The following is a 26,792-nucleotide window of genomic DNA, read 5'->3' on the forward strand; positions in this document are numbered from 1 at the left end:
AAAAAACAAAAAGAAAATTCTATTGTGAAAACAGCAGATCTACATGCTCACAACGCCTCGTGATGCGAGGCGTTGTGAGCATGTAGATCGGACAATGTTTAATTTGCCATTTTAGAGGTATTAAAAAGTCCTTAAATTGTCACTTTAGAAATGTGCAGATACCCTCTATACACTTAAACTTTATGTTGGTTTGTTTACATTGAGTGAGAAAACAATGTTTCACATTAAGTTAATCATCCGGGGACCCCCCAAAATAATTGGGGGGTCGTCTGTGATGTGATGACGTCATCAAACGCTAAAGCCGACTTCAACTCAACTTTTTACTGAGTCGAGTCGACTTGCAAAAATCACAAGTCGTTAATGCCCTAGTGTGAATGCTGTAGCAAAGAAAACATAATGCTACACTGTTTTTCAACCTTATTCTCTATGTATTTATCGTTCTTTCTCTCTGTGTCAGAGGCTTGAATAGAAAGCACCCTCTGTGGATTAGTGGAGTCACACAAACATATACAACAGCCATTTCCCCTCTGCGATGGTCTCACGAACTGCTCGAGAACCAAGCGTGGGTATTGTAGGATAAGGTAGGGAAGCACAATGTTCAGAATCAGAATGGGACTGAAAAATAGCAAGCAATCAACATTCATGCCAGACTGATTAAAGAGCCACAAATGTGACAGTGGACTATTCATTTAAAGTAAAATAGAGCGGATGATACAGAAATCAGGATGAGGAAAACAGAAGGAAGACTCACCGTCTCCTTTTTCTATGCCTTCTTCTGCCTCCTCGTTTTCGAGACACTCTACGAAACCTGCCATCAGCTTGTCACTGACAGCCTGCAGGAAAGAAGCACAATGGAAGATAGTTAAAAAAAGGGGTTCATAAAGGTAGGAAGGTTTGTGACTCCTCCTAGTGTAGGTAGACAGACATGATGAGAATCTGTTCTCACAAGTCATCAGATCATGATACAAAATACATTTTGATCTGAAGAATATTTGCCTTTTTTCTCTCTTTTATCCATTATTCATGGTTTTTGTTGGGTTTGTGTCACATAAGTCTGTAACTACCGATTATCTTCTTTGATTAATTAAATAATCAAGAAGCGCAGTTAAAAATATACACACGTATATCATTTTACATTGTTATATATCAACGAATAGATTAGTCCACCTTCTAAGTGTTATATCATATTTGGTCAGACAACAGGTGTTGTGTAAAGAATATCAAAAATAGCCGATCTACAAGCCAACAATTTGCCACAATGTGATGCGTTGTGAGCTTGTAGATCAGCGATGAACTGTTGCACCCCATATACCCCATAGTGTTAAAGTGGAACGCATACCGGGCTTATACCCCATAGTGTTAAAGTGGAACGCATACCGGGCTGTGTGTGAAATCTCCCACCAGCCTCATCTGAATGTTGGGGTATCGGGCGATGCGACGCAGGATCTTGGCGCTCTGGAAGGCAGCCTCTGGGTTGGTGCTGTTGTGGCACAGGTACCTGCCAGGGACAACACACACAGTCAATCCATCCCAAAATAGAAACATACCAACAAGTAACGGAGAACAACTGCACTTACATTTCTTGTCATGCATCTTTTTTGAGAAGATTTTGAACAATAACCCATTCAAAACGGGTACACAGTATTGTGTATCATTATTTTATGCTTTAACTATTGAAAAATAGCGAGTGCCACACTGCGAGCTTGTAGATCTGCTATTTTTGAAAAATCGTGAAAATTTGACCCGATTCTATAAGTGTGAATCCTTCTAAGATTTTTTGAAAAACCTATGTTTCTATGTCAGCAATCTGGCTAGCCGTCGAAAAGGTCCTTTTCACTTAACTGGAGCTCAGTTAGTTTGTTCTTGAGAGACTACTGTCAGTGGTTCTCAAACCTTTTCATGTGAAGGACAGCCAAAATGATATTTATTTGGCCATCCCAAAATATTTAGTTCCAGGGACCCCTCAGAAGCAAAATTTGAGTTACAAACGTTCGCTTTGAAAATACATATATATTCAAAGATTTGCACACATGTTCACAACTTTTTCAAAAATAGCAGATCTACAAGCTCGCAGCGCGGCACTCGGTGCCGCGCTTGTGAGCTTGTATATCTGCTATTTTACTGTGTTTACTTGATAACATGCACTAAATGCGCCCTACAATATGTGGGGGAAACAAATTATCGGATAGACTAAATCAACACACAGATACAATATCATTAATGCTAGGCAAACTACATTATTGATCATACTACATTTCAAAACACACAGAATAAAAGCCATGACTGTGACTGGTCTAGACTAGAACACAATCCAAATTGGTCCACGAGGCAGAGAAAACACCAGGAAAAACAATGGATAACAAAGCTTGACAACGTATTTGGTAGATTTAAACATGGTTTACCAGCCTAAACTCACATCAAGCTCATTCAACACCCATTGATTAAATAGCTGACAGTAGGGGGGCTTTCCACCCATAGATAGTCTCAACAAGTTAGAAAATAACACCACCTTCAGTTCAGATTTGACTCGTAACAATAGGACCAATAGGCCCCCCAGACCCATCAGTGCCTTGACACCCTCGGTGCCAAGACACTGATGGACATAGAGGCAGGGGTCACACCTGACCCCCAGGTCCCAGGTGACAAAACACTAAATGGAACACGGAGACTAGCCAAACCAGACCCCTGAACAAAATAGGATTTAGCCCTTAAAGGTAGGGTAAGTGATTTAATTCAAATAATAAGAAAATGGGTCCACGTTATGATAGTACTAGTTACTATAGTGTTTGGACTTCAGACTTATCCCCTGTGAGGAAAAAAAGCAGTTTCGTGACAGGTTTTCCTGAAACTGAAATAAAATCACTTAGCCTACCTTTAAAGCAGTTAGACTTTTTTTTTAAACCCTAAAATACAACCTTTAACCAATGCAAAACATAATGGTATGCGGGAAACAAATCCCGGACTCTGAGAAATAGACCACTCTGCCTTGCAGTCTCAGAATAATTAAATCAACTTAAATAATAAAACATAATTACAGATTATTCTTTAAAAACAAGATGGTGAAAGCACACATTCCCTATATTGTTGGTCACAACAATATATCAAAGTCTCTAACCCTACCTAACCCTAACCGCACGCATAGCCACGTAGTCAGAGTAATGAGATGTCAAGACTTTCGTAATCCTTCCTGAGAAAAACACCTCAACTTAAACTTAAAACCTAATCTTAACCTCTAAACCGTTGAAGTGCAATTTATGTTTTTTCCAGAAACGTCGTTATTGAACGTTTGTGGAGAAATGTACAGTGACTCTCTTCTCTTGGAATACTGCAAAACAATGGGAAAATCACACTCAGTGTGAAGAGAGCTGTGCCATTTATGAGTTAATTACGCTAAGCTTGTCCAATGTGACCCCGGACGTACAACAAACTTTGAGTGCTTTGTGCCATAATGCAGGCCACGCTTCAGAGCCTGGACAAAGACAAATGTCGGAGCTTAGATCCTTCTAGGAGCACCGCTTAAAAAGAAACCACAAAAGAAACTTTTCACCCACTTTACACAAATAAAGCCTGATTTTGATACTGGTGGATGGGTTGAGCCGAGCTTTGATGTATAAAACGTGATTTCATCTTAATTAACTGTGCATAATGTTGTATTAAATCATATAATCCTTTCTGCACATTACCTGTTGCTGCAAAGAGGGGTTTAAAGATGGTTAGAATGTATAAACCTATTCTTATTTAGCCTTAACCTGTTTCTTACTTCTAACTTTATTTGTATTTATCATTACAGTCCAGTACTATTCTTATTATTATCTTTTGTGTGTGCGCACGGCGCACGCTATATATATATATATATATATATATATATATATATATATATATTGTTGCTGCACAGTTCAATGTCACTCCAATGTGCTCGTTTTAAATAAGCCTTTGGGATTTTAAAATGAGACGCCAATACATGAAACATTATGAAAGGTCAAGAAAGTGGAGCACTTCCACGGGCTCTCCTGCTCAAACTCAATTGAGGTCAACATTTCAAAATAGTTATTTTATTTAGTTTTTAAAGTTTTTTACCGTGATTAAACAGAACATTCAAAATACTTCCTCTGAGGTTTCCTGGTGTCGGCTCAGGTCACTCCAGACCTTTGTGCCTTCGGTTCCCTGTTTCTACGCCCCTTGTGGTCCTTAAAAGCCTCGACGTCTTGCAGCTTCCATCTTTCCTTCTTGGCAGCCGGGTCCAGTGAGGAGATGGTGAGAAGGCCAGGGGTGGCACCGCTGTCTGACATGGTGGCTCTCCTGCTCTTGTTTTCCTCAAAAGCCTTCAGTTCCCTGTTTCTGCCCCGTTGCGGCATCCCCCTCATCATCCTCGAAAGCCTTGTTATCTTGTGGCTCAAATCCCTCAAACTGCACCGTGAATTCCAACACAGACCGCGGCCATCCAGTGCTATCTCCTCTTCATCTCCAGCTATCATCTGGTCGTATGTCTTTACCGAGTAATCTGCCGATGTGGTCTTCGGACGCCTGCTTCTGGCGCTTCGGTGGCTTCCATTTCTTTCTCTTTTCTTTTGGCCGGCTCCTTCTTTCCGCCTCGTTGGCCAGGTTCTCGTCCTGCAGCTGAATTAGCTTAATCTCGCACCGCGTGAGCAAATTTACGATGAAAGACACTGGATTCCACGACCCCTGGACCGGTGGTGTAACAACAGTGGTCTCAGTCACGTCTCCGTCTCCGTCTTCATCTTCCTCCATGTCCTCGTCCCCCCTCTCCAATTCTCTTAACTCCTCGAGCTCACGCTGCAATTTCTCTTCGGCCTCCTTCCTCTCCAACTCTTCCGCCTCTTGATTAATAATGTGTTCCAGTTGGTCGGCCAGGTGCTGGGACAAGGTGTGCACATTGGCCAGGGTCTCATCACGGTTCGTCATATGCAATTTGGCTTCCTCGTACTGCTCCTCTGAGGTGGACAGTTTAATCAAGGGCCCCTGCAACATCCTTTTTTCTCTGGAACGTTTTGCCTTCAAGGAGGCCTTCAGATCCTCAAAGTCCTTATCCACCTGCCGCTTCTTGGCATTGAGCTCCAGCAAAACCCCCGCTTTCCGAATGTTGGTCCTCTCTAGGACTGCCAGTTCCTCATCCTGAGCGACAAAGGTCTCCACAAACTCCTGCACATCCGTGACTCCGGAAAGGCCCTTGAGGAATCGGAAAACGGCTCTTTGCTGCGTCTTGTGGTGCACGCCCACGGCCGTCTTGACCGACGTCTCAACCTGAGCCTTGCGCTCCTCGAGCCGTTCTCTGCAGGCGTCCAGAATGCGCTTCCTCTCCTCGCGCTCCTGAGAGAGCGTCTCCTCCAGCCGCCGCAGCTCCCTCTCCGCCGCCTCCGTGGAGGCCTGGGCGTCGTCGTTCATCACCTGCAGTCTGCGGAGCTCCTCCCTCTTCTCCCGGATGCTGGCTTCCAGGCCATCCAGCTGGTTCTGGAAGCTCAGGCTCGCCGACTGCAGGTCGTTTTTGATCTTGAAGTAGCCTCTGGCGATGTCCTCCGCCTCGTAGAATTTGAGCTGAGTTTTCACCAGGCTGTTGTCCAGCCCGCACAGCCTCCGGGTGTCCTCCTGCGTCTTGCGCCCGCGCTCCTCCGCCTTGCAGCGCCCCGGCTTCGAGCTCTGGTACTGCAGCCTGAGGTCGTCCAGGCGCCGGCGGGCCACCTGCGTGGCGTACGTCATGGCGTTCAGCTGCTTCCTCTTAGACATGCACTCCTCCTTCAGCATGGCGACGGACATCTTGCCCGACGTGTTGCGGTAGGTCTCGGCGTGAAACTCCACCTGCTCCTTGTGCAGCTCCTTGTTGGTCCTCCGGAGTCGAGAGATGGTCTCTTTGTTCTGCTGGATGGTCACCTGGGCACTGTCGTCGTGGGCCCTCATTTCCCCCGTGAGAAGTTTCACTTTGAGTTGCATTTCTGCAATCTTCTCATCGAGGGATAGCTCGATGGTCATTTTAGCTGTGTAACGTTACTCCACAAGGAGAATAAATGGTGTTCACTAAGGGAAGGGTTTTCTTTTTTTTACCTTTGCGTGATCATATACTGTACCATGTGTTCCTAATGAAGGTGTTGTTGCTGACGTCAGCCTTTGTCCAAAAATGGAATTCAAGGTTTGTACAAAGTGAGGATGCCCACTACCAATTTTTTGAGCGGTTGAGCTAATCTCTAACATCTGGCTTTGTCCGGGCCCCGAAGCATGGCCTACATCTTGGTAGACGTGCCATTTTCTTTTTTTCTGCATGACACCTTTGTATGATGAATAAAATGGGGCCAAGTCAGACTAATCGATGTTTGCGTCAATTGGTTGATATAAAAAATTACACCCAGTGTGAAGAGAGCGGTGGCTTTTAGTGTCGCGCAAAGCTTGGCCAATGGTGGGCCAAGCAGACAGACATACAGATCAATGTTGGGTCAAGTGGGGGACAGACATACTGTACATACAGATCAAACCAGAAGTAGAATTGGTTAGCACCGCTCACATCACACTAGAAAACACTGTTCCAAAAGAATTAACTGAAGTTCTTAAATATGTACATGTATATTATTTAGGGGTGTCTTCTAAAAATCGACGAATCGACGCGTCGTTTTAAGCCCCGGGAATCGACGCCAATTGTTTGAGTCGAAGCGAAAATATATATTTTTTTATATCACCAGTTATAGCCTACTACTGCCAGTACTGCGGTGCACTGCTGGACTGGTGGTGTGCTGTCATGTACTTCCAATGAGAAGTAGCAATTGGCGAACAGTTATTTATTGTCTCGCACCAGCGTCGGGTTGAAAGTGAGACGGAACGGCCAGAACGGTTCAGAACCGCCGCTTCGTTAAAACATTCAGAGCCGGGACAGTGTTCCGTTAAGAGGAGGAAGCACGCTGTCAAAATCCCATATTAAATAACCTGCCACAGCACAAACGCGCGTCCACGAAGTAGTAAACAATCTTCTAAAGTCAAATTAACATACACAAGTGTAGGCTACAAGTTACATTTTCTAATTAAAGTAATCCATGATGAATGATTGTGTTTCGCTGTGTTTGCGTCCATGACATGTCCACACTGAGGGCTCTAGCTGGGAGCTGTGCCTCCATTTTTTTATGATCAGTTTCTGAAATGAATTCGTTCTCGACACTGACTCATTACTCTGTCAGTGCTCTGTGTCCCGCGACTGCGGACTGGATCCCATCGTTCATTTAAAAGAGCCGTTCAAGAGAGCGGAATCGTTCGCGAATGTCTCATCTCTACTGCACGCTGCAGACAGTGCAGAGAGACGGGGCAGAGTTGAAACAGCGGAGATGTTTTATTTGTTTTAACGGTGTGTTATAACTCTATGGTTGTACACTGCTATGCAGATAACATGTGTGCTCGCGCACCGATATCACCGAAAACACTGTATTCAATTCATCTCTTAACACCTTCTAAGCCTGGCCGTACTCCCTCGGACTTCCTACTGGGTCCCATCAGCCACGCCGTCTATTCCCGGACTTTTGATATAAATTATAATAAAAAAAAAAAAAACATCGGAAATTCTTCTCTGTGTCTTTTTGGAGCGATCTGAAAGGGTTAATATGCTCTGACAGTCATTTTCTGGTGCTGGGTGTGATACTCCTAATATCCAGCAGGCCACGCCGTTGACTCACATTCTGGATGGATGGCTGGCCAGGAGGAGCCTCATCCTCTCCCCAGTGTTGAAACTCAGCAAGAAGCTCAAACAAGATGGCTGGTCTTTGTCTCTGTTCGTGGATCGCGGTTTCAATCACGTTCGGGCGCCGCTTCTCTATCGCTCCTTTCCCTGCTTCGCCGCACGTAAACGAATGGAATTGATCTCCCCTCCGCCTCGCCAAAGTAAGATCGCCGACCTCTGCAGGATGAATATGTACGCTGTGTCGAGCACTCCAGTACGTGTTGTTATCATGTGGGCTTTGTTTTTTTAAAACATGTTTGTAAATAAATGGCTTATTTCTTCGGCGCTACCTCTGTTCAGAGGGTTCTGCCGCGGCTTGCAACGTGTTAATGTATTATTCTATTATGTTGACGTGGTTTAAAGCAACACTTTTTTTTTTCTTTTTTTTTTACACAAAGTAGACTATAAAACGATTCGTCGACGCGTCGGATTAACCCCCGCGACTCGAATCGACTTCATAAATCCTGTGTCGAAGACAGCCCTAATATTATTGCGACCATCAGGTCGCAGTTACTATCAAAACCTCTACCGGCTGTCAGTCAGTCTGTCCGTCACACGTCATGTCACACTTTTGCCCTACTCTTATCTCCGCTACCGTTGCCCCTATCCATGCCAAACTTTACACACACACTTCTTGGCTGCCAAACCACAACTTCCACCCCTAATTTCTCATATGGCCCTCCTCTAGCGCCACCATGAGGCCGATTCTTGCAAAACACATTTTTGGACACTGCTCCAACAGATTTTGCCCTAAAATCACGCAAAGCGGTACACAGTATGTCTATGTCTAGAGTCATGTCATCAACATGGATCGGTCCCATTTAGCGGCACCATCAGGGCAATTTTTGCAAAACACATTTTTGGACACTGCTCCTACAGATTTTGCCCTAAAATTACGTAAAATGGTAACACAGTATCTCTAAAGTCATGTCATCAACATGGATCTGTCCCATTTAGCGGCACCAATAGGGCGATTTTTGCAAAACACATTTTTGGACACTACTCCTACAGATTTTGCCCTAAAATCACGTAAAATGGTAACACAGTATCTCTAAAGTCATGTCATCAACATGGATCTGTCCCATTTAGCGGCACCAATAGGGCGATTTTTGCAAAACACATTTTTGGACACTGCTCCTACAGATTTTGCCCTAAAATCACGCAAAATGGTACACAGTATCTCTAAAGTCATGTCATCAACATGGATCTGTCCCATTTCCCATATTCCCTCCACATTGGCTACGACTGCCTTCTAAAGTTTGTGTATGCGACGTGACAATCGCTTATCTCCCGATTAGGGAGTCTTAATACTGGTATATCGTGACGTCATGTGAAGCTTGACCAATCCCCAAATCCATTATATTGTCCAATCAGAAAAGGGAAAATTGCAGACCTCTCCATTCTGCAATTTTCTTCATTCTACGTAACGGAGAAATCAAATACTTATTTTCCCCACATGACAACACGCAATGTCACGTATTGAAGGGGCTAGCACCGCACCGCTCAATAAAAAAATAGAACCTCGGTCCGAAGTGAAGCGGTGAATTTTTATTCTATATGTTCTAGAGCTATGAAATCTGTGTTCTAGATCTATACATTCTGTGTTCTAGATCTATACTTCCTATGTGCTTTAGTTCTATATTTTTATGAATTTGTATGAATAAATGAATGAATGATCTGAATGAATGAATGAGTTTGTCTAGAGAGCCAAATTGTCATGTGAAGCTTGGCCAATCCTCAATTCACCCTTTGTTAGGCTCCTGGTTGGTCCCTGACTGACCAACCAGCAGGCTCTATCTGCCTTGTCCCGCCCTGGTTCCGCCTTTTTTATGTTGAATTAGCTAAAACATAATTTTTTCGAGAAATAAAAACATTTAAAAGCATGCTGATTCACTATGCTGCCACTGAGCAGCTCCAATTGACTGAAACAAAGTTTGAAATTAGAATTGAGCACACAGAATAACAATATGAAGCAACTGAATTAACATGGCAGTGGATGGAATGTCCCACTGTATGTCCCTTCAAGACACAGCAACCAATGGGTGTGGAGAGGGGCAGGACAATGGGCGGGACTTGACAAAGGGTGAATTCAAAAGGACTGGACATGTACGGGACATGTACGGGACAGACAAACTAACCAATCACAGCGCAGAGATGCACGGGACAGGTACGGGACACACAAAGCCACACCTTGGAAGCGGCTTTCACCGCTTCAAAAAAAGAATTGCCGGTTGTGATTCCAGCGCGAGGGGAGGCTCTCACCTGGCGATGTTGACGATGTGGTCGGCCCTGCGGCTCTGGGGGCTGACCCCCTGAAGGAGCTGCTCCAGAGGGGACACCAGCAGGGAGGCCTGGCTCTCCCTCAGCAAGTCCATGAACACCACCTCCTTCTGCAGGGCCAGGTCCAGCAGGCACAGGCAGTGCAGCACCGCAGACTCCAGCTGCTTCTTACCTGGAGGGCAGGAGGAGCACCGCCGTTAGGAAGTAACGAGCAAGTAGGGATGGGTACGATATGAGCATTTCACATCTCGATTATTGTCGACCAAAGAAATCGCGATTTGCGGTATTATCGTGATAATCAAAATATCCCTAACATCCATTATCCTGGGGTGGGAACATTTGCCAAAAAATCCAGCCGATCTACAAGCTCACAACGCGCCGTGATGCCACGCGCTGTGAGCTTGTAGATCGTCTATTTCCACTACTTTTGAAAATGTTTGACAGTATATCGTCGTTGTCGGGTGGAAACCTCGTATCTCCAAGTTTCACATTTGTAATTTTTTTTACGTAAAGTAAAGCCCTGCTTCACAATACAAGCTGTTGCACAAAAGTAGTGAAAACAGCAGATCTACAAGCACACAACGCCAAGTAGATCGGCTGTTTTCACTACTTTAAATCATTTTTAAAATGGTAAATGCAAAACGGTTTTGGACATACAAGGTTTTCACCCGACCGCGACGATATGAACGCTTTTCAACATTGAAAGGATTATGACAATTATGAAAAAATAACCGCGATTAGACAATTATGTCATAATTGTGGCAGGACCCATGGCTCACCGGGGAAGGGTGCGTAGGTGTCCAGCTGGCGGACCCCCTCCTCTAGCAGGCTGAGGCAGAGGGCCAGCGTGGGGGAGTCGTTGAGCAGGTGGAACATGAGGCTGTGTCCGGGGGGCTTGTAGGCGGGCAGCTGCTCCCCCTGCAGCTCCACCACGTCCTGCACAAAGTCCCCCGGCTGGGGCTCGTAGTCCCGCAGCAGCTTGTGGAACACCTCCAGCACCGCGTCCGCCACCTCCCACTGAGAGAGACAAGTTGATACAATTAAAATACATTCAAAATTCCTCATTTTATTATTATTATTACTTTTGTTTTGCCTTTTATGCCTTGGGGACAGTAGACTGACACGAAATGGCGAGAGAGATGGGGAGTGGCGCACTGCAAATGTCGTCGGAAATGGGATTCGAACCTGCGACGTGCCGTCAGGCCTAGGCATTGCAGCCTAGGGTGCCCAGACCACCACACCGGCGGCCCGAGCCATACAAACTAAACTTTGTGTGAACCTGGTGATGTGTATAGTGTTATTATTATTTTTTAAATAAACTTAATTATACCATTTCATTTTGAACATATTGAGGTCAAAACAGGACTTAATGAAAGGTTATGGCTGGAAATGAAAATAAATCTGCTGAAGAGGCAGCAAATTTCTGTTATATGCGTGCGTTTGTTTTATGTACGGAGAAGTACAGGTTTTGCGAGACTATAGATACGATAGCAAAAGTCAGACAAAATACATATGATAGTCTCGATCCAAGGCTACTAAGCTTCCAGGGAGTGATCTGTGTACGGGGGTCAGGCGTACCTTCTCAGCAGGACGGCGATAGGCTCTGGTGGGGAAGGGGAGGAACACAGAGTCCCGCAGGAAGGCCAGGTATGGCTCGAAGCCCGGCACGCGCATCCCCGCCCCCAGGTTGACGGGCAGGCTGTTCTCCACCAATGTGCTGATGAGCTGGCAGAATGCCCGCGTCAGAGGGTACTCCTCACAGCTGGACTCGATCTCGTTCAGCTCCACCTGCATGGCCACAAGTAACACATTCACATACAGTTCACCTGACTGATGCATCATTATCTTCTCTGTGGGTCTGACACACACACACACACACACACACACACACACACACACACACACACACACACACACACACACACACACACACACACACACACACACACACACACACACACACACACACACCCCCCCCCCCCCCCCCCCCCTACCTCAATCCCAGCACCCTGTCTCTGTCCTGGGACTCGCACCGTCTGGAGTATCTGCAGGTGAGAATTAGTACATGGTCAAATCCTTACTGTTCATTTAAACCATTTAGGCCTGAAAAATACCTAAACATGTCCTCTAAATCCTAACAGTTTTCTGAAAAACGTATGTTTCTATGTCAGTGGTTCTCAAGCCTTTTCATGTCAAGTGCCCCCTAGAATTATATGTATTTGACCATGGACCCCCATCTGAAAATATTTAGTTCCAGGGACTAAGAGAAAGAAGGATGTGTGTTTCAAATGTCTGCTTTAAAAACATATACATTCAAAGATTTGCACACATTTTCAAGACAAAAATAATAAAAATAAAAATCACATCTACAAGCCTGCAGAAGTATGTTGGACTAGTATATTATAGGGCCATTTGACTTTATTGTGTCCCCTGGGTCTACCTGTGTGTATTCCAGTGACTGCCACAGCGAGGCAGCGATCTCGGGGGACTTCCCGAAGGCAGACAGGCAGTGCAGCAGCTCCGCCTTGAGGACAGGAGGGACGCTGCACTGCAGCAAGCCCAGCATCACCACCACGGGGGTCCACTGGGGGTGCTCGCACAACGCCAGGCGAGCATTTTCACTCTGAAACAACAAGCGTGTTCACCGTTTTAGTGCAGCAAACATAATAGCTTTTAGATCTGTTCTTACCGTGCACGACACAGGCATACAAACAAGTATAAATCAGGCTAGTGCTAGTAGCCACAGTCCAAATCTGCCTAGTGGTTAACTGAAAGATTTATTTTATAAACCCCATCTATGACAAGATACGACGGATTTCTTTTTTTATTTAATTTAATAAAAAATCGCGATGGTGCTCATCTGCTTTAAAAGAATCAAAAAATAAAACTTCTGTTTCCTAACCGGAAACAGAAGTATGCGTGATCAAAGAGACAAATCTCAATTCTCTCATTTGCAAATCCCGCCCCATTCTGCCCTGTTACTATGGTGGTACAGATGACTCTGGGCAGATTGTTTTTATAGTGGCAGTGAATGGGGGGAGAGGGTATTTTCATTGCCTCATTATTGCAATTTAAAGTACCAAAGGAAAAACATCTAGGTGATATTAATAAAAAGGGAAGACAAAGGTACAGTAGTTACATTGCAAAACAGGGGGTTTCCCCCGAAAATATATGTTTTAATTGTTTAATCCCAGTGGGACAGAATCACCATTGTAGATTATTTTATAGTGGAAGTGGATGGGGAAAAAAGATTGTTCATAGCCTCATTACAGCTATATAAAGTACCAAAAAAAAACACATCTACGTGATATTAATAAAAAGGGAAGAAAAAAAGTACAGTAGTTACATAGCAAAACAGTAGTTTCCCCCCGAAAATATATGTTTTAATTAGTTTAATCCTCTGGATCAGAGAGAAAAGAGAAATAGAAAGAGAAAGCGCAGTGCATCTTGGGTAGGAAAATGACAACCAGATTATAGTTCTACTCAGATAATAGGCTGGCTTTCGTAATTTTCTGTCTGTTGAAGCTTATTCATTATAATGAGCGAGATCGCTATCACCTCGCGCGGCCGTACTGCACGCACGCCGTGTCGCGCAGAGCGGACCGTTGTTGAAAGCCTAAAGCAACATTCTCCACTGCACAAACTCCACCCCCGATAGCAAAAAGTGAATGATTTTTTCTGGTTGGCCAGTCAGGGAGTCTCAGGGACCCAGGGCCGTAGGGCGTCTAATCGGCGCTCTAGGCGAGATCTCTCGAATGCGCCCCCCCCCCCCCCCCACTCCCGCGTTTTTTGCGCGCGCGATTTTTGCGGGTTTTGCCGTGAATTTAGTCGTTTTGGGCCGGTTTGGATGACTGTTCAATAATATGACATTTTCTCGGGTTTTGGCGTGATTTTTGGGTCAGGTTGGGTAGCTCATTAACTTTTTTTTAATTTTATTTGTTACAAAAATGGTCAACAATGAACAGCAGACTGTGTACAAGGCAAGCGCGCTGGATAAACCTAATAAGCACGCACACACATACTTTTAGTTGACCTTGTACCAGTGATTTGTACTGTCATGAAACTGTACCTTTTCCTATTGCAAACGTCTAATACATTCTTCAATGTTCAATCAATCAATGGAAATTAAATGCACAGCGGCAGATCCAGCAATATAAATTAATTCAGTTTCTCTCACCTATCACCAATGATGATTATGACGTGGTTCTGTAACTGCTGTTCACATAAAATCCATGCTCGTGTCCTTTTGGGTGAATTTCTCAATGAAGGAATCATAAAGCGTATTACTTTTAAGTTCCAAAAGCCAGGGAGGAATGAGGTGACAACTAAACACGTTAATTTAGCCTTACGGCGACGTTACTTTCACGGTTTTAAAACAACAAACGGGTTCAAAGTACTGCTATCAACTGGCACGCAATACTTGCCACTTCTGATACCATGTCGAGTAGTTTATACTTTGTTGTAATAACGGAGTGTCCACACCATAGAGTTATACACAGTGTTGTGTCCGTTTATTAACTCACTCCCCCGGAGCCCCAGTGCCCACACACAAAGGTTCCTACCAACAGTAGGTCCTAATACTACACAGTGCCACTGGACAGTCTGGACTGGTCACAATCATGATCATTCGCATGACAATTTATTTCTATTTATTTATTTATTTGTTATGTATGTAACACTGGCCAAGGAAGGCCAGCCAGGCTGCGCCGGGAGAGCCCAGCCCAGGCTGTGCACTGCTGAGCGATCGGCGCCCCCTAATGAAGAGTGCGGGGTACTACTAGTACCAATTTAATTCATATCGCCCTGCTGCGACTTAGCGCAGCCTGCCTCTGTCCCTCTCTGATGCTCGACTCGAGTTTTTATGATTGATAATAAAAATGTTATTTTGACCCACATAAGCAACTGGATTGTCTGGGTGAGATAAACCAATAGAGGGGGCGCCGATTATTTTATTTTATTTTTTTTAATAAAAAAAAAAAAAAAAAAAAAAAGAAAGAAAAAAAAAAACACTCCATTTCGGCAGGCGCCCCCTTGAGATCGGTGCTCTAGGCGACCGCCTATACCGCCTATAGCTAAAAACGGCCCTGCAGGGACCAATCAGAAGGCTGACAAACGGTGAATTGGCTCCCATGTTAACCTTTGCGGGAAAACGTCCATTTTCTGTTTCCCGGCCTACAACACTAGCAGCTGGTTATAGCTTTGGAGCCATAAGACATACGGACATGGGGTCTGGATTAACGTGTTCAGTGGCTCAGCGTGCGTCATGTACACGCACGATATACACTAGCTGGTATGTGGGCAGTAGTTTGGTTAAATAATTCTGGTAGTAAATTAGTTAAAATACGAGTCCTGCTTGTATGTATGTGTTTTGGTCATACCCAGGTGATGATGGTAGTGAGCAGATTCAGGAAAGAGGTGAGCCCGTCCAGCTCTCTCTGGGTGATGCCCCTCAGTGGAGGGTGGCGGTACAGCGACGCGTCTGGGTTGGGCACGTCTCGTCTCAGGTTCTCGTGGTAGAGCATGAGAGAGTGGAAGAAGTGTTCCCAGGACACCGGGTTCCCTGCAACGCCCTCTCCTGCATCAAACATACACACAGTTACCCCTCAGTTATACTTGGGTGGGGGCAGTGTCGTGCACTGAAAACTCAACACTGGCATGCAACTAAGAATAAATCATGGTTTAGATGCCATTTGTGCTGATAAACATAGCAAGGCTGTGACCGCAACACCACTCCAAGAGTCAGCCACCCTAACAAACACACTCACAAAAATGTCTATGGAACTATAGAGTAAAAAATATATATACTTTGTATTTGCTACAATCAGCACGAATTTCTCTCTAAACACTTGAGTACTGACCTCGAGTCTAAAATGATTCCCACTTCACTTATTGGAAAGTAAAAGGGTCAACCAATTTGAGGGCAACACTTATATAACGTTTTTCATGCTACTCAAAGTTGCTTTACAAAAACAAATAAGGAAACCAATTCATTTAGGACAAAAGTTAAAAAGCAGAAAGGGAGAGTTAATGACTGTTAATGACTAGCATGAATGGACACTGAGTGTGAATTTCATGGCAATCCGGTCATTAGTTTTCCTCTAGCTATGTTGGTGAAGGACAGACTGACATTATACTGTATATCCTCCTTGGTGGAAAATGTAAATATTTGGAAAGCCATGGGTTTTGTTATTTAGGAATAATCTTTGTCCGCTGATAGCAGTGAAAATGTGACATTACCATGCGGTGCTCCGTTGGTTTTCAGTAGACTGAAGCAGTAGTGTGCACACTGAGGCCCGTTGGCCAGGCCCTTCAGCATGCGCAGATAGGCCATGTAGAGAGTGGAGGGCAGCAGGTCTCCCATTTGACGAACAAACTTGGACAGAACCACCTGCGGCAGAGCACAGAAATAAGAACAGAGACATACAGAACCACGCAGTCTCTCAGATAAACATATCGTCGTTGTCGGGTGAAGACCTTGTATGTCCAAAACCGTTCGTTTTGCATTTATCATTTTAGAAATGATTTAAACTAGTGAAAACAGGCCGATCTACAAGCACACAACGCCTCGCACCGCGAGGCGTTGTGTGCTTGTAGATCTGCTGTTTTCACTACTTTTGTGCGACGGCCTTGTATGATGAAGCAGGGCTTTACTTTGCTTAAGAACATACAAATTTGAAACATGGAGATACGAGGTTTCCACCCGACAACGACGATATGTCTGTGGATATTCTGTTCATTGTGCAGTTTCACCACTTCTACCAGTTTTCCAGACTGACCTGTTTGTGGGGAGGTCTCTGTAAGGCCATGCCCAGGTAGGAGCCCTGGAGAGAGGTGTGTTGGAGGGACTCCGTTGGACACCAGAACTCCAGGGCCAGCTCCATGCTGAACGGGTCCTTACTGTAAAACTCTCCTATCTGGAGACAAGAGATAAGGAACAGAAACGGCACTGTAAAATCCTGAGTGTTTATTTAACTCAGTGCTACAGCTGGCTGGATGCTGAGAAATACCAAAATGTCAGAATTACGACTAATTTATGTTATGCTGCCCAGCAGCGGTGGGAGCCCGTTGTCAGCTTGTAGGTCGGCTGTTTCCGACCTAATATGAACTGGAGTTTGCCTTGCTTGAGGACTTTTGTATGTGGCAATGTTTCCCCCTTTCTCCCAAATCGGTCATTAAACGAATTGCTTGGTGTGACTGTGAATGGCCCTTTAGTCTCTGAGGTGGTGAACAGGAACTTAACTTTGTGTGGGATTGAGGATTTTATTCATTTAGTTAAGTGAACTGCAATTTGTGAGGATTTACGTCACTAACACACACTAGCAGAGGAATTTCTTAAAAGTGTTGTTCACCCATTGCAATGTCTTGTTAAGATAAAGGTTAGTGGCTTCTTAGGTTCTAATTGCGGCCGTCAGGTCGCAATTAGAACCAGCTTTTCATAGAAGTTACTATGAAAAGCTGGCTGTCCGTCACGCCACGTCACGTCACACTTTTGCCCCTACTCTTATCTCTGCCACCGTTGGCCCTATCGATGCCAAACTTTGGACACACACTCCTTGGATGGCAAATCACAACCTCCAGCCCTGATTTCTCACATGGCCCTCTTCTCGCGCCACCATCAGGCCGATTTTTGCAAAAGACATTTTTGGACACTGCTCCTACAAATCTTGGCCTAAGATTACGCAAAGTATTACACAGTCTCTCTAAAGTCATGTCATCAACATGGTTCTGTCCCATTTCCCATATTCCCTCCTGATTGGCTACGATTGCCTCCTGAAGTTTGTGTATGCGACGTGAAGGTCGCTTATCTCCCGATTAGGGGGTCTTACTGGTATGTAAAGATATACATGACATATGGATTACTGACCAGGGTCATTAGGTGGTCCAGGTCTTTCTTCAAGGAAGACGGAGGCTCACTGCCCATCTGCAGTGACATGTGCACCAGCCGGGCATCTTCATCAGCACGGTTACGCAGCTGCTTCACCTGCAAAGACAGCAAACGATCCATGATGAGTTTAGCATGTGACAGAAAAAAGATGACCATGATAATACGTAAATACTAAATGTACAAATTAGGCATTTAGCGCAGAGCAACAAGTGAGAGATGGGAGAAAGCTGAGTAAGTAAGCATGAACTCTAGTCATCAAACAGGTTAGTCACATAGTAGTGCAGAGAGAACACTTTAGTGCCTCAAAATACCAAGTAAACAATGAACCTTGCATCTCTCTAAAACAATGTGCTGTTTAAGCAACGCCATTAACTCATACAGTGCCCAGAATCACCACATGAGGGCGAATCCACCATAGACATACGCTGTATATGCACAAGCCGTGCGCAGCCAATGACGCGCCTGAACACTTTCCTTTGTGTCATGAACAGGAACAGGATGAAGTTAGCTTGAAGTTAGCTATTGGCTACCAAGCATTTTAGAAGCCCTATTTTCGGCGATTTAGCCGTGATTAAACCTTGTGCACCTCATGGATATGCATGGAACAGAGAAAATGAGCTCTAAAGATCATGGATTGCATTGGAGTGGACGGCAAATATCGGCGGCGCGACGCTCTCGCGGGCCGATGTAAACAGACCGCGGCCGGGGGTCGGCTCGAAAATTTAGCTCGGTGCTTCGGTAAGGCCTCTGGATGTTTTTTTTATAAAAAGCCGGACTAGTTCGGGATCGGCACACCGGCCGATCAAAAGGCCGAAATAAAGCTGAACTAGTTCGGGATAGGCACAAAAAGAGTTAACATTTGTGGTCCATAAAAACTGATCAACGGTATGTGACAAAAACATCAGAACAACGTCTGTGTGGAAAAACAGTGGTGCTGGCTGGCGAATCCTACCTTCATGGGCATGAGAGCCAGGAAGTCTGTGATGAGGGAGTGGAAGCGGCGGATGTAGAACTCCTCCTGGGCGAAGCCCTCGCATCCCAGCATGCCCTCCTTCAGGAACAGGAAGACGTCTCCCTGCAGGGCCTGCTCGGCCAGAGCCTCGTCTGCCTCTGTGAACTCTACCAGAGCTACACACACACAAACACAATAATATAGTCCTCAGAGTTTCTACAGCGGGGCCGACAAATCTCTGTGAGATAGGATCATTCTTTTAAATCATACATGGGCAACTGGCGGCCCCGGGGCCACAAGGTGGCCCCCACCTTCACTTAATGCGGCCCACAGGTTAATACCGGAATACCGATATATTATTGATTTCAGCTGTTACAATCCCAAACATGACCTGCTTTAATTCCGTCGTATTTGTATTTAGGTTTGAAATTAAATACAATTTTTACATTTCAGGATTCCAATTCAAAAAATAACAAAAAATAATTCAGGATCCCAATTCAAAAGAAGCGAAAATAGCAGATCTACAAGCTCAAAACGCATTTCAACATTTTTGTTGATGGAATGTGTCCTGAAGCAAAGGTATTTGTTGGTGGAGCCGAATAAATTAAGGAAATACTTAGATAAGTATTTTTATGGTAGAACTGTTGCATTAAAAGTAAGGAATTAGAGGTCCTGTTGTTGTAGTGAATATCATCAGCACAGTGTGTTGCTGTACAGCCTTACCAGAGCCCTGTGGTAGCTGGGACAGAGCCCGGAGAGCCAGGGCCCAGGCCAGGCGGCACACCGCCTGCAAGCCGGGAAGCCTCCAGGTTTGGCCGTCCATCAGACGACTGTGCACTGCAGACACGTACTGCCTCTCTGTCAGCAGGGGCAAGGCCTGGAGCAGGTCTAGTGAACCAAACACAGAGGCCATAAAGATATGTGGTACCACAGAGACATGGAAGTTACACAAGTGCACTTGGTGTGTGATATCTGAAATGATTAGCTTATCATACAAACATAATCGTTGTATAGTTAAAGGTGGTGTGACAACTGTGATTCAACACTATCTATAGCATTAATTACTATCAAAATATAGCACTAAGAAATACAAATTTGGTAAAAATAGGCAAACGACAAGCTTTCCCCACAATAATAGAAAACCAAAGTGACACTACTATAGAGCCCTGATGGTTAACAACTTAAATACTCTTAAGTGGTTAACCACTTAAGTTGTTAATCCATCCTATGGTCAAATGCTTCTGGGGACACTAAACCAGTGTTTCTCAACCTTTTTTCTGCACACTTTTCATGTCCCAAGAATCCATGGGCACACCAACATAATACGGGGGTGTAAATATCGTCACTGTCGGGAAGAAACCTTGTATCTCCAGGTTTCAAATGTGTACGTTTCTTCACAAAGTAAAGCCCTGCTTCATCATACAAGGCTGTCGCACAACAGTAGTGAAAACAGCAGATTGGCTGTTAAATCATTTTTATAATGATAAATACAATACTGGCTTTCAAGCAGTTTCAATGGGCACACTTGACCCTTCTCAGGGGCACACCAAAGGTCCCCAGGCACAGTGGTTGAGAAACACTGCACTAAACTTTTCGTAACTTCTGCTTTGTGAGAAGGGGGAGTCCACATACATGGGGGATTTCTTTTGTGTGGCCTATAATAACTTAAATGTAATCGACAGAATAATCGCTAAGACATCTTTCATTCAGTTCCTGGTAGGGATGTTAATCGACACATTATTTGCGAATCGACGCGTCGCGGCCGAAAATCGGCACGTCGATCGACTTTTTTCACTTTTTTTTTCTCCCCCGCTAAGCTGCAGCTGAGAGGAGACCACAACGGCGCATTACTTTAAGCAACACAACTTGCAGCAGCACCCACCAGAACTTGCATCAAAGCCCTAATAATAATTATAATAAACAATTGCTCTTCCTTGCGTTAGCATGGAGTCTGTTCTCTATAGACTAGAAGCAGAGTGACAAAGTCCATGGAACCGTTCCGTTGTGGGAGCGCTCAGGCTGGCACTCCAGAATAGTGTATCAAATGTGGAGTTTTGTTTGGTCTGCCTCGCTGGCTCGCTCCCCCATTAACGGCGAGTAGTGTATTTATTTTGTGTTGTGTTTTATTGTCAATCTTGACAAAATCACTGCACACGAGGCGGCGTTGCCATTAAATAAGCGAGCTTTCGTGTCAAGCATGCATGCAAAGGCAGGAGGTAAACAACATCCAGTCAGCGCGCACTGCTATGACGCGGCACACGAACAGACCAGCTAGTGTTTCTCAACCAGTAGTCCGCGGACCTGACCAGCGCCGCATGCATGCGAATCTGCGATCCATGCATGCAACACAGACATTCACTCGTCCCCGACACACACACACACACACACACACACACACACACACACACACACACACACACACACACACACACACACACACACACACACACACACACACACACACACACACACACACACACACAGGTCCTCTCACATTTGGAAAACATTGACGCTTATAACGAACAAGCGATTAAAACTTTTTTTGGGGGAAAAACTTTAGAAAAAATAATAATAATTAAAAAAAAATGATTTTTCGACTCATACTTTTTGAGTCGCGGTGAGCATGAGTCGATTTTCGATTTTTTTTCACATCCCTAGTTCCTGGTACCTTCTCTATCTTCTGTGCCTTGCTCTAGGAAGCTGACATCCAGGCAGTACAGCAGCGCCATGACCAGTGCCATGTTCACGCTGTCCAATGAGCCGTCAGCTTCAGCGGTCACTGTCTCCAAGTGACCTATGAGAGCCAGGGTATCGTCTTGTGTCAACGGCGACTGGCAGGTCCAGGAGAAAAGACAGTCTGCCAGGGCCTGCCTGCATTCTTTGATGAGGTCAGATACCTGAAGAAGAATAAAAAAAAAGGAGAACACAACTTTAGACCACCATCCACATTCCCTGCTTTCACAGGATAGATGACACATTCTATACTCTAAGCAGGATTTCAATTCAACTGGTGAGTTGCTGAAAAGTGTGTCAGTGATCCAGTCAGGGTTACATGTATCAATGTTAAAGGACCAGGTCACCTATGGGACAACCAGATCTTATTTTATTGTTGTGTGGGACACGATCAACACAATCCTGAACATTTTTTTGTGTTCAATCTGTGTTTTTAGATATGTTAGTATTTCAGCATGCTACAACTGGTCATATGATGCATTTTGCATTATATGACCAGTTGTAGCATGCTGAAATCGGCTGAAATACTAAAATATCTAAAAACACAGATTGAACACAAAAAATAACTCAGGATTGTGTTGATCGTGTCCCACACAACAATAAAATAAGATCTGGTTGTCCCAGAGGTGACCTGGTCCTTTAAGGCTGCAGCATACTCCCAATGACACAAACATTGTGGTAAGTAAAAACAATATGACAATATGACTTAAGAACAGTGGCTTTCTGGCATTCTGATTGGCAATTATTGCACCTCCAATATTAGGATAACTCCTCCACTAGCCGAACATTGTGTGTGACTGGTCAGAAGATCATCGTAGGCACGATTTATTGTTTTGTTTCCGCACTCTGCCAAAGTCTTGATTCAGCCGGCAGTCAAAGCAGTGATACATTTGCAGAGAGGTTGGCTGAGGAGGTTAAGATAATGAGATACTAGTCTAATACTAATACCAACGCTCAGTAGGTACAAACACTTCTGTATTCGATCTCTGAGTGACCATAAAAAACATGTCACAGCAAATGAATGACAAACTGGCCATAGCACGTCGGAGGGAGATCCAGGTGGTTATAAAGCCACAATTTCCAACGCTTCAGTGGCTTGAGCGAAAACGTGTTATCATCATGCTAAATGTCGAGTTCTCACCTCCTTCCTGTGTTTCTCATTTCCCAGGCCACGCTCCTTCTGCAGACGCTCAAACTCCCGGTTCACGTCGATCTCTGACACCAGCGTGAGGATGCGTTTGGTCAGGCCCTGGCTCATCAGCTCGTCTGTGAAACGAGTGGCCAATGCCACCAGCTCCCCGCTGAGCAGGAGACAACCAACATTCAGTTTTAATGTATTTGACCACCGGTAATAACAGTGCAAGAGCAAAGGCATTAATTAAAGCAATGACAAATCTCACGACTGTTTTTTATTTCTTTTTTAGGCCAGGTTCCAATCTGCGATTTGTGAATCAGCGTGAAAGGAGCAACCCACATTAGCACACTAAATATATAACATAATATTAGGGTGGGTTTATGGGAGATGCTACTGAAAGCTATCTATGGCTTGACCAATTCAAATACTCTTTCATCTTAAAATAACTTGAATATCTATTATTATTGTGGGGCTTGACTGTTACGGCTATACCTCATTCATACTTGCTTGCGTGCCGAAAAAGCCGATATACAAGCTCACAGCGTGATTCATTGTGAACTTGCAGAGCCTGTATTGTAAATCGTCTATTCTCAGTGCGCAATACCGGGTTGCAACTAAAGAAAGCCAAGAGTTCGCCAAGGTAAAGACATGGACTGGGTGAGGTGTGTATCTGTGTGTGAGGGAGTGGTGACCTCAGTTCCAGGGTGAAGGTCTTGCCATGGCGGGACTGGATGAGGGAGCGCAGAGAGTTGGCCACGCACAGCTTCCCATCCCAGTAAAGCAGCACTGCCACCAGGCCTCGCGTCAGGCCTGTGAAGTACGGCTGCTGGTGTTCACCTGGTGACAGACACGGCATACAGCGTATAAATCAACCGCTGTCGGGTGGAAACCTTGTACTGTATGTCCAAAACAGAAAACACATTTAGTCACAAGCTCTTTTTAACACCCATATAGGCCCCTGAGAGATGAATTGCAGGCCGCATGACTTAGTTACCCAATCCGTGCTACTCATATGATGAGTTAGGGTTAAGGTCCCGAATGGAACCAACCAGAAACTTGTGGTCCAAAAGGTGAGCTGCTCTACTGGCTACCACAGACAATAACACTAGTCATAAGGGTTCACGAAATATTCCAGAAGTGCCTTTTTTTTTAATAATAAACGAAATAAATTAGTCTGATAACCACTTACAGTAAGCCCTGTTTCATACTTCGTCATACTGTAAAATGGTGTTGCATAATTACAGAAAACTGCTCATCCACAAGATCACAACACGTCACATTATTTGTGACGCTTTGTGAGCTTGTAGATCTGGTATTTCAAATATCGATTAAATAAATTAAATCGATGAACTGTTGCACCTCTAGAATACCATGCACTTTAATGTCTTTCTCCATGGTGTGGACACAGTACCTGCCAACAGCAGTTCCAGAGCCGCCACCTCCCCGATGTCGAACAGGTCACTGAGGATGAAGGCCTCGGACAGAAGCTGCTCCGGTAGGAGCCGTGATCCCTGCTGGCCTTGGATGGCGATTCCCTCCGTGCTGGCCTTACGCACCTTCTCCCTCTGCTCAGCACTCTTTGGCTGAAAGGAAAGATTGAAGGCATGTAAATCATTGGTGCAAAATACAAAGTAAAAGCACCCGTTTATTACGAGGCTAATTGCATTCATGTGTGTGTGTGTGTGTGTGTGTGTGTGTGTGTGTGTGTGTGTGTGTGTGTGTGTGCTATAGGACTGGGTGAGAGACAAAATTAGTAAAACCAGGAACAGACAACACTTGTGCCATACTACTATGATATTATGATTTCTACCGTAATCTCACATCACAATTCACAATCTCCGAATGCTATATAGAGTCTGGAACGGCAGCTCCCGAACGGCGAGTATCGGAAGTAGCCACTGCTACAGGGAACTGTAGTAGTCTCACAGGAAACAAAACCAGAAGCACACTCGCACAGAGTCATTTGGGCGGCATATTCTTGTTATAGGTAGGTGTATATATATATTTTTTTTTTACCCCACGATTTTGCAACCCTTTTTCACCCAGTGCCAATTGCCTATGTAATCCTGGGCTCTGCTCTCCCTCTGCCGCGCCTGGGGAGACAACGGACTGACCTCATGCTTCCTTCAATGCATGAGTAGTCCAAGTTGTTTCTTTTCACCTGACAGGGGGGATTTCCCCGGGATGGACGTAGCGCGTGGAAGGAACACGTTATTCCAACCAGTTCCTTTCCCCTCCATCAAGCGCCCCGGCTGGCCAGGGGGAGGCATGTGTGTATAGTTTAGGAAAATATTTGAAAACATCATGGAGGTAACACCAACAACACCAGAGAAAGACGAAATAACGCCCCAAAAAATGTTGAAAGGAGACATAACGCTTCCAGTAGAACTTGTTATTGCTACTGCACCAAGGGAGCGGTAGCGTCACATCCGCTCTCTCTCGCACTCATCGTTTCTATTTCCGTGCCCCAGACTGTATGCCGGGAGCATTTGCAAATCGCGGAGGCAACAGTCTGGCCACGCGAGACTACTATTGTCCTAATGTTTGATTCAAAGGGTTTCTGCGTGTGTGTCTCTCACGGGGTTCCTGTAGAGCGATAGGAAGTGTGGTTTGTGTTTCTTGAGTTGCAGGTCGAGGAGGTGGACACTGTCTGGGTTTCTCCTCCATACCGCCCCCTCCACCGTCTCCGACAACTCCTTCAGCGGCCCCCACAGACTGGCTCCTACACACACACACACGCGCACACACACACACACACACACAAACACACACACACACACACACACAATCTTAAAAACTTAAACCATGGGTCTTCAACAGGGTGTCCAGGACCACTAGGGCAGTGGTTCTCAACCTTTTCAGGCCGCGACCCCCAAAATAATCATATTTTAACTGGGGACTCCCCCCCCCCCCCCGACGAGCACTAACAGTTGAGGCATTACATTTTGTATAACAAGGTTCTATTGTGAAAATAGCAAATCTACATTCTCAGCTTGCAGATTGGCTATTTTCACAATTTCTGCCTCTAGTATTTGACAATTTGGCCAGTGTTAGAGGTATTTTAGAGGTATTAAAATGTTCTTAAATTGTCACTTTAGAAATGTGCATATACGCTTTATACACTTAAACTTTGTGTTGGTTTGTTTACTGTTGAGTGAGAAAACACCGTTGCACATTAAGTTGATCATCAGGGGACCCCCCAAAATAATTCGGGGACCCCTGTTGGGGTCCCGACCCACAGGTTGAGAACCACTGCACTAGGGGTTACTCAGAGTTACAACAGGGGGCGTGCCAAATCTTTGTGTGATATGAACTGTTTCTTTTATTTAAAATAAATAAATAAAAGAATGTATTGATTTGCCCCAAAAGAATGCAGAAAGATCTACAAGTACAACGAGTCGCGCTGTGACGTTTGTGAGCTTGAAGATTGGCTCTTGTAGGCAAAGAGATTTGGTGGAGAGGGGAAAGTGTAGACCAAGTACAGAGCCAAGTTCAAGTTCACGTTACTCAGGGTTTAAGTGGTAATCCAGCATATTAACTTAAGAGAAATGAAGATGATGTATAAAACAAACAAGTTAACAAAACAAAAAAAACAATAATTACTATGCTGCTTGCTGCTATATTCTTTCATATTATTATTTCTTAATTGTGTGTGTCACACAGTGTGTGTGTGTGTGTGTGTGTGTGTGTGTGTGTGTGTGTGTGTGTGTGTGTGTGTGTGTGTGTGTGTATTAAACTGTATACAGTACACACACACCCACACACACACACACACACAGTCAACACTATGAATAGTGTTGACAAAACTTGAACCTAGTTTCACTTTCATTTTCGCAACATAATAACAAGACACTAGTTGACATTCCAGTGCTCACTGCTGGTTTAATCAGTCAGTCACATTTTACTAAACGTTTCACTAAACCTTCGTTTTAAAAGTAAACGATAACATTGTGTCTTCCCCATCGCAAATTAATACGGGGGTCTAAATTGACCCATACATGTCTGACTGTAACTCTGACAGTGTACAAATGGAACCAAATGAACCCGTATTTGGTTCCATTTGTGCACTGTCAGAGTTAAGGGGAGACCTTGAAATGTA

The 26,792-nt window shown here is 44.7% G+C and overlaps 1 protein-coding gene across 2 annotated transcripts in view; it reads right to left on the minus strand.

The window, feature by feature from the left end:
* nup205 (nucleoporin 205) overlaps nucleotides 1-26,792 on the minus strand; it is a 50,152-nt gene that overhangs the window by 23,053 nt on the left and 307 nt on the right. For both annotated transcript variants that reach the window (XM_080737560.1, XM_080737559.1), the window contains exons 2-19: nucleotides 25,273-25,415; nucleotides 24,105-24,276; nucleotides 23,386-23,530; nucleotides 22,700-22,859; nucleotides 21,494-21,722; nucleotides 19,549-19,713; nucleotides 18,826-19,001; nucleotides 17,853-17,969; nucleotides 16,765-16,902; nucleotides 16,226-16,376; nucleotides 15,367-15,563; nucleotides 12,429-12,611; nucleotides 11,983-12,033; nucleotides 11,567-11,776; nucleotides 10,768-11,005; nucleotides 9,971-10,160; nucleotides 1,378-1,498; nucleotides 752-833 (exon numbers count right to left, since the gene is read on the minus strand). In XM_080737560.1, coding sequence (XP_080593686.1) covers nucleotides 752-833; nucleotides 1,378-1,498; nucleotides 9,971-10,160; nucleotides 10,768-11,005; nucleotides 11,567-11,776; nucleotides 11,983-12,033; nucleotides 12,429-12,611; nucleotides 15,367-15,563; nucleotides 16,226-16,376; nucleotides 16,765-16,902; nucleotides 17,853-17,969; nucleotides 18,826-19,001; nucleotides 19,549-19,713; nucleotides 21,494-21,722; nucleotides 22,700-22,859; nucleotides 23,386-23,530; nucleotides 24,105-24,276; nucleotides 25,273-25,415 — 2,868 coding nt within the window. The remainder of the gene's footprint in view (nucleotides 1-751; nucleotides 834-1,377; nucleotides 1,499-9,970; nucleotides 10,161-10,767; nucleotides 11,006-11,566; nucleotides 11,777-11,982; nucleotides 12,034-12,428; nucleotides 12,612-15,366; nucleotides 15,564-16,225; nucleotides 16,377-16,764; nucleotides 16,903-17,852; nucleotides 17,970-18,825; nucleotides 19,002-19,548; nucleotides 19,714-21,493; nucleotides 21,723-22,699; nucleotides 22,860-23,385; nucleotides 23,531-24,104; nucleotides 24,277-25,272; nucleotides 25,416-26,792) is intronic.

The sequence above is a fragment of the Nannobrachium achirus genome (assembly GCF_963921795.1).
Source record: "Nannobrachium achirus genome assembly, chromosome: 11".
Classification (NCBI taxonomy): domain Eukaryota; kingdom Metazoa; phylum Chordata; class Actinopteri; order Myctophiformes; family Myctophidae; genus Nannobrachium; species Nannobrachium achirus.